Below are 7,963 nucleotides of genomic sequence, written 5' to 3' on the forward strand. Positions count from 1 at the left end.
ACCAGCCCCGCCCTGCCAACCAGCCCGGCGCCGGGGGAGCTCTGCTGCTCCTGCCCCCTGCTGCTCTGCCGCAGCCCGGGGCGCACACAGCTCCACACAAGGGCCACAGCCAGGACTTCTGGGAGGCTAGAGGTGCCACACAACTCAAGCCAAAATGAAACCCACCTGAAACCCAACCTAAATCAAGCTCTAAAAACATCCTAAATCAACCTGAAAAAACATCCCAGTGACCAGAGCTCCCCAGGGAGACAGACCCGACGTAAAGCAGCAACACAAGCCAAATGCATTTGTTTTGCAAAGAGCCCAAGGAAAACCACAGGCTTACAGCAGGAGATAGCACTGGACTGTTACTTGTTGTCAGCATCTGATGTTCATCGGTGCTTTACAGAAAGTCCATCCTATTCATAGAAAACTTCCATCAGAACAGGAATAAGAGAAAAGGAATTATTTCTGACAATTCAAACTGCATTAAAAAAAAAAAACGAAAACCAAAAGCCATTTTAAAAATACCGTAATGAAATCTCTTCCTTACAGCATATGAAAACAGAGAAGTTTCTCAGCATTTCCTAAATTAAAATCAGTTTATTTTTCAAGGTTTTTTTTTAATACAAAATAACGTCACAAGTCTGCTTTTCACAAGGGGCTTAACTAGAAAGCGATTCTATAAAGTATCCTTGAAATCTATATTCATGCACATACAAAATCCAGAGACTGAAGGAGAGCCAAAGCTGCTGACACTTCTCCATTTGCTTTTCAGGTGTGCAATCCTCTGCTCAGGAAAAGCTACAGCAACCCTTGACGTTTCAAGTCTTCGTAGGTCTTTTTATTCACCACGTTCCCGCTGGAGTCCTCATACTCCTCCTAGAATGGAAAGAACAGTTCAGAGACACCTGGACACAGCCTGACCCAGGCTGTGCTACAGCATCTGAACGCCCCTCCAGCAGCACTGGCTGAACACACTCTGCCCAGGGCCTCTCCACACCAAGGGGGGCAGCGGCTGTACCAGCCGGCTCCGTGGACTTCAGAGCCAGGATACTGACAGCTGCACCACAGGCTGCTTCTCCCACAGTTGCCCTGCACCACTGCTAACAAATGGTTTGAGACAGAAATTTAAGAGAAGGCACTAGTGTAAGTGAACACGCTGCTCACCACAGCTCCTTTAACTCCTCGTGACACAAAGATGCTGCAAAGCAGTGTAGGAAAGGATCCCTACACAAGGGCTGAGCCTGCCCTAGCAGAGCTGCTTCCAAGCAGCTCGTCAGACCCCACCACCAGCAGGAGCTGTGCAGCCAGCACTGCGGGTTTCTGCTCATCCCTCCCGCACGCAGGGGACTCCCTGAGAGATGCTTCTGACAGGGCCAGACAGTAAATGAGGGCTGCCTCTAGAACACCTCACCTCTGTATCGGGCTGCCACCTCTCCGAAGCCTTCTGCTGTTTGAGCTTCGCCCACACTGTAAATACAAAGTCATACAGGACTCAGTGCCATTTTCCCTCAGATAATAATCTTTTATCTAGTAAAATATACATGAGCTTTTTTTAAAAAACACTGTCACTTGATCAGTCCAGGGATTTATCTAGTATCCGTTAGAGTTTTTCATTCCCCTGATATTTACTGAAAGGCACAGACCCAAAGCAAACAGGGGTTTAAAGTGCTCATGAAGGATGAGGCACAAGAGACGAAACGCTGCTTCAGACGTACAGCTGCAAAGGCTACAACAGCCTCCTCAGGAAATCCAGGCCTTACCTGTTTGCTATCTTCTAGGCAAGAATTAGTTTGCCTCCAGAAACCATAACCTGTACCTGCTAATCTATGGAGAGCAGATTCAAAAAACAACCTCTGCATGAGGCATCCTCCCCAAAACATCATCACAGATGAGCCAAATTAAATTATAATCACTACAATTCCTAAGTACTTTGAAGATCCACCTCTATGCTCTACCATTTCTGAATGTTTTTCTGGCTTCCCCATGAAGATGCTCACAAACATCAATTAAGGGTTACATGAGATGGTGTAGCCACTCTGTCTGAAGAAGTGGTGGCCCACTGCACTTGGCTGTGATTTCCTACACAAAGCAAACAGCTGGCAGCCAATGAACACTCTGCTGGCAGTCCCAGCGGGCACCTAGGCCTGCAGGCATCCAGCAAAGGAACAAAGCCACTCGCCATCTAAGGGCTGGTCCAAGCAAGGACCATCCCACATACACACCATGTTTTTTACCCTCTGGTCATAGGGCAAGACAAATTTTTGGTGAGAGCTACCACAAACATTCCCACGCCGCGTGCTCCCTGTTCTGCCACCAGCACTTACAGGAGACAGCATCCTCAATCTGTGTGACGTTGGCAAAATGGGCAGTGTTGGGAATGCCCAGACAGCGCATCCCGTGAGCGTGTCGCCACTCCTGGGGAGAGGAGCAAGAGGTCAGGGCAAGAGAGGAGACATCTCATCTGCTACGCCAAAGCTATGAAGAATTATTAAAACGTGGACAAGGTGAAACAAATACTATCAAAATACAAACCTACCAGTCCTAAAACCTCTATAAAAACAGTTTTTTTCTGTATTTTAGACCATAACAACACACTGGCAGGCAGCAGGCACTCTGCACCAATCAGACCTGGATGCCAGAACAGAGTGTTCGGACGAGGAGGGGCTGCAGGGGAATGGGCAGATGTGGCTGTGCCCGACATAACTCACAGCTCCAAGCCCACAGCTCTGCAGCACCAGCCCAGACCACGGGTGAGAAGTGCCACGGGGGCACTAGATTCACTAGTTACTGATTGCCCAGGCTGTGCAGGCAGCAGGGATGTTCTGCAGCAGCGTTCCTCACCGCGAAGTGCCGCTGGAAGGCCTTGGGCCCCCGGTAGGTGTAGTTCCCACAGATCTCACAGTTGTAGTTGATGTTCAAGCCATGCAGTTTGTACAGCCAGTACGGGATCGGCTGAGGAGCGAAGAGAAACAGAGATTAAGCCAAGAGGCAGGTTCACACAGAACACCTCCCGCTTCCCCAGAGCTGGCAATCTCCATTACCTTGCCATCCCAGCCAAGAGGCAGGTTTTTAGGATTATAAATTATTTCATTCTCTTCATCCTCACTTTCACTCTCACTGATCTGCTCTTCCTCCTCCTCCTCTCTCTCCTCCCCTGTCCGTGCTTGCTTACGCTGCACGTTCTCGTGAGTGAGGTGTCTCTGTTCCTGGAGAGTGAGGAAAGAGAATAAATCATTCACACATCATGACGTAACAAAGTAACTCTCCCTTTACTTAGTTAAGAACTTAAGTTTGCAGTTCCTATTTTCAAAGGATGAAAACTTCCCACTACCATCAGCACCTCTAAGGTGATGAACCAACAGCAACTGCCACCCTGCCAAAAGCAACTGCCCCAACTGACACAAGGACTTAACACGAGCGTCAGGGCAGAACAAATAAAAGTTTGCAATACCCTGTGGTTTAGGCATAAACCAGAAATGACCTACACTGATGTGGTGCCTAGGGAGAAAAGAAAAAAAAAAGACAAGACTGGCTTCCCCAGGGGAAGATGCAGCCTCTGTATGTGGGTCTGGAGCAGACACAAGACATGTCTGCTCACGAACGACTGCCAAGTAATTAGCTGTTGGAAACAGAAACATAATCCATCCTACCCTATTTACTGACAGGAAAAGCTAGCTGTTAACATGACTTTGAAACATTGCAATTCCAGACACAGAACTAACTCCTCTGGGCACACTGTCTGTGAGAGCACCGGGTGAAGACAGGGATGACCCTCCTGTCACTGCCCACCAGCTCTGACATAAAATCTCAAAGGTGAGATAAGATCCTTACCCCAAGAACTTCCACATACTCATAAATCTGAGCTTCCAGGAACGCAAGATCTTTATTTCTTTCAGTGTCTCTGGAAACAGATAAAGAAACTTTGTGAAGCCCATTCCAGAACTGCAAATATCATGTGTCCATTGAACTCCTAAAGACACATTTGACGAGTACACAGCAAGAAACAGAAACAAACACCAAGCAGCTCCTGTAAATGAAACTGCAGAGAAATGCATCCACTCAGCTCTGATAGATTGCATTTGGCTCACAACTACTTGTTCCAACACGAAAAGCTTGCAGTACTCCAGCAACCTCCCTGTTATGACAGAGCTATGTCTGTGAAAGGCTTCCTGCACAAGTGAAGGGAACACAGCCTCAGAACGACCTTCAGGAACTCACCTTTTGCTGCCTTTTGTCTTCGGATTCTTAGCAAACAAGGAAGGATCAAGTGCTTCTAGGGATTTGCCTTTAGTGCTAAAAAGTCTCTGAGCACGCTCCTCCAGAGTCCTATGGAGAAGCAGGGAGGAGACGAGTCCAAACCATAGTTTCACACTTTCCAAGAACTATCTGAATTCATGCAACAAAACTACAAATTTGGCTTTTAAGAGACCATGAGATTTGCCATTATCTTTGTGTTTATTCCTTAAGCCAAATTCTTCTATACCAGAGACTCAGTACAGGACACTTTTCAGAATAGCAGATGGCAAAATCCCCTCTTGGTTCTCAATGTTCTGTCTTTCAAACACCACTAAAGTAATTCTTGTACAATAGAGATGACAAAACAAGTACCCCATAAAGAACGCAGGACAGGAAAACTGAAAAGGAACTATAAGACTGCACCTTACCCACCACACTTTAGTCCCAGGGCCAGTAAAGCTGATTTTAACCTGTCCAGTCCCAGGGAGGCCAATTCCTATTCAATTAAAACAGATCACAGTAAGAGAGGAGCTATTAAACAAATACAATTTGGATGTATGTCCACCTGAACTCATTAACAGAGGGGAAAAAACCAAATGAACAGCATTCAAGAAAGGACAGTCAAGGGTGCACCACTTGCCACTGAAAAATGAGGAATGTGGAGAAATTAAGTCATCAGCATAAGCAAAGTTTTACACAGAGAGCACAGAGCCAGAGACGAAAGCACAGCAAGAAAAATTATGAAAAGAAACAAAACAACCTGCTAGAATTTAGCACTGTGAGCAGTGCACTGAAAACCTACCTCCCAAGAGGAGAATGCTGAGAGGTCCAGGTGGGCTCCAGCGTGAGTGAGCGCACTGCTGGTCTCTTTCTGCCAAGGAAAACCACACACAGAGTCTTTATGACATCCTACAACACTTCGTGCAACATAATATCCTAACCTCAAGAAAGGAAGTTCACAGAGGAAAAAAATCTCTCACTGGACGCGGCAGTGGAATGACAGAAAAGATGCAAAATCAGAAAACCTTAAAGAAGATTAGTTGTTGCACTGGTTTTCAAAGACAAGTCAGTACTGAATGGGATCTTTGTGACACAGCCACACCCCCTGCTGCGAGGCTTCACCCAGGACTCAGAGGGAGCCTCTCACAAGCACAGCAGCACCCCCAGGGGCTGAGTGACTGCTCACCGGCCAGCCAGGGAACGTTCCATTTTCCCACTTCTTCTCAAACTCAGTCTGAATTTTCCCAAAAAGTTCATTCTGGTCCAGTAACGGTTTCACTCGATCTGTGTAATCCTGTAGGTACTCGAGAAGCATTTCAAGGTACCTGCCAAAGTAATTACAAGCACAGGTAATCCAACACCTACCTCTAACATATTTCTTTAACCACATCCTTGGAAAGCAATTAGTCTCTAGTACTCCAATGGAATCATCAAGATGATGACCGTTTTCAGCACACGGTTTCTAGCTGCAGCAGTTACAAGGATAAAGCAAGGTAAGGACCTCACTCCCCAGAGCAGGACTTGCCTTTCCACACTCCTGCTGCACTGCAGGTTCTCCTGGGCTCAGGCACACGACGGAGCTACCACAGCTCTGTGACTCAACGACGCCGGTTGAGTCTGACCATGAACTATGTTCTTAGCAACTGTACAGCTAAGAAGCAAATTCCTCCTCATCAACTGTGAGAGAAGCAGCAGGTAGGCAGAAAAACTCACCTCTTATATTCAGCATTTTTTCTCTCCTTGGGAATATCGAAGAGTTGGTCAAATGTGGATAAGTAAGTGATATAATCCAATTTCTAAGGAGAAAAAAACCCTTTTAGTCAGACTTCACACTTATGCAGCCACATGAACACCCACTTCCCAGCTCCCAGACCAGAAGAAAGGCACTGGCTTGTGCCATTATTCTGGCCTGCAGAGGCCCAGGGTTCCCTGTTCACTAAAACAGCAGCACTTGGTACAGAAAACAGAGACTTTCAACAAGGCCAGTTACATTAACCCCAGAGATGTCAGCTGCAGAGAACAAAACAGGAGTCACAAAGCAGCATTCAGAACTCAGATGCTGTCAAAGCTGTAAGTGCAACAAAGTGACTTTGAAATAGCTTTTTACAATTAACTTTACATAAAAAAAGAAACAAAAAACAAACAAACATGAACCAACCACAGAAAAGCCCCTTGGCCCAAGGCACCCAGACTGCCACTCACCTCGGATGACTTCAGATTAATGTACTTGAGGTAACAGTCATGCAGATCCAAGTACCTTCCATACCCTTCCTCGTCTGTGAACTCCACCAGGTCTGCAGGAAAGAGCTTTATCATGAGCTTAATCTTTCCTACTTTCTACACATATGCTTCAGAACCTGTGAAGAATTAACTGTGGACTAATTTATGCTTGATGAATACGTTTACAACACAAGCAGGATACACCTGAGTGCCCCTGGGTGTAAGCACCACAGCACATTCCCCAGCAGCACCAATGCTGTGCAACGTCCCAGGGGGCTGTGGCTCAGAAGAATTTAAACAACAAAAGAACAATTTTCAAAAGTAATTTAGTAAAAGGGAGGTGCAACTCTGAAACATGCAAAACTGATCAAACAACTCATTAAACAATGGCTCTCAAACAAGCACCATATCTTTACTTAAACTGGCCTTGGAGAAGAAACACAAACTTACTCTGAGCCTCTTCACTTGGGTTGTCTCTGGCCTTCAGCAGTTCCTCAAACTCCACTGACATTGGCACACAGATCTTCAAGAACAGGCAGAAGTGACAGAAGACATTATTACTTCTGCTAAAGTCCCACAATAATTACTACAAAATCACAACAGGTTGCACAGAACGGAACTGGTAACTGAAAAGCTTTCCAAAGCATTTCTTCACCACCAGATTGGTACAAAGTCTGACTTCAGCCAGTGTAAGAGCAACAATAGGAGAGGGCAGCTCGACCACGGGCTGTTCCCAGGCAAGGGCACGGGGAGCAGAGAATGCAGCCAGCACCTTGCTCCTTCCCCTGCCCGCCCCGAGCTGGGCTGCCTGTCGCAGGGATGAGGGCCCACAGCTCACCAGTCACCAGCTCTTCGGAGGCAGGTCGCTCCTTACCTCGTTGGGGTGCTTCCTGTGAAACTCCTTGATCTGCTTCAGCCTGTTGTAGAACTCTGCGAACTCGTTGGGCCCGGAGATGGCGCTGAGCTCCTCCTTCCGCAGCCTGCGCGGGGCAGAGCCCGTCACGGGGCAGGAGACCACCCAACCCGCCCCACGCAGCCCTCCCCGGGCCTGCTGCTGCACTTCCACCTCAGAGCTCCAGTAAGCCTGACTGCAAACCCCCACCGGAGCTCACAGCCCCCAGGCTCACACCTGGGGACCCCGGGCCACGTCTCCCGCCCGACACCTCGTGGTCTCCAGTCACAGACCTTCAGGGCAATTCAGGGCCTCCACCCATGACTTAAAATCACATAACACCAAGTGTATGCCCAGCACGTGCAACCTGGGCCCTGCTCCGGCAAGCTGAGGCTCCAAAACTTGTTTACTGGTCTCACGCACCAGCATTACTTCTGGTGTACTTACAATTGACTCAACAGAGGCCCCAAGTTCTTCACGTACAAAACGCATTCAGCAGACGCTCAGAGACACACCAGACGAGGTGTTGGTACGAGCACTTACCCGTCCTTGTCGTCATACAAGTCTCTCAGGTTGCTGCTCACTTCCATGTACCTCTAAAGAACCAGAAGAAACCCCCGAATGCCTCCG

The 7,963-nt window shown here is 47.6% G+C and overlaps 1 protein-coding gene across 1 annotated transcript; it reads right to left on the reverse strand.

Moving 5' to 3' along the window:
* Nucleotides 1–562: 562 nt before the first annotated feature.
* SF3A3 (splicing factor 3a, subunit 3, 60kDa) lies at nucleotides 563–7,932 on the reverse strand (the record flags this gene model as incomplete). The annotated part of the gene is given in 15 exon segments (XM_008936407.1): nucleotides 563–861; nucleotides 1,397–1,452; nucleotides 2,310–2,400; nucleotides 2,827–2,937; nucleotides 3,027–3,191; nucleotides 3,817–3,886; nucleotides 4,204–4,311; nucleotides 4,650–4,717; nucleotides 5,024–5,092; nucleotides 5,408–5,546; nucleotides 5,935–6,017; nucleotides 6,424–6,515; nucleotides 6,892–6,964; nucleotides 7,316–7,421; nucleotides 7,877–7,932. Coding segments are annotated over 15 exon segments (1,365 nt in total), but the record flags the coding sequence as incomplete, so codon positions are not given.
* Nucleotides 7,933–7,963: the final 31 nt, after the last annotated feature.

Source organism: Merops nubicus, unplaced genomic scaffold (genome assembly GCF_000691845.1).
Source record: "Merops nubicus isolate BGI_N331 unplaced genomic scaffold, ASM69184v1 Scaffold52072, whole genome shotgun sequence".
NCBI classification, from domain to species: domain Eukaryota; kingdom Metazoa; phylum Chordata; class Aves; order Coraciiformes; family Meropidae; genus Merops; species Merops nubicus.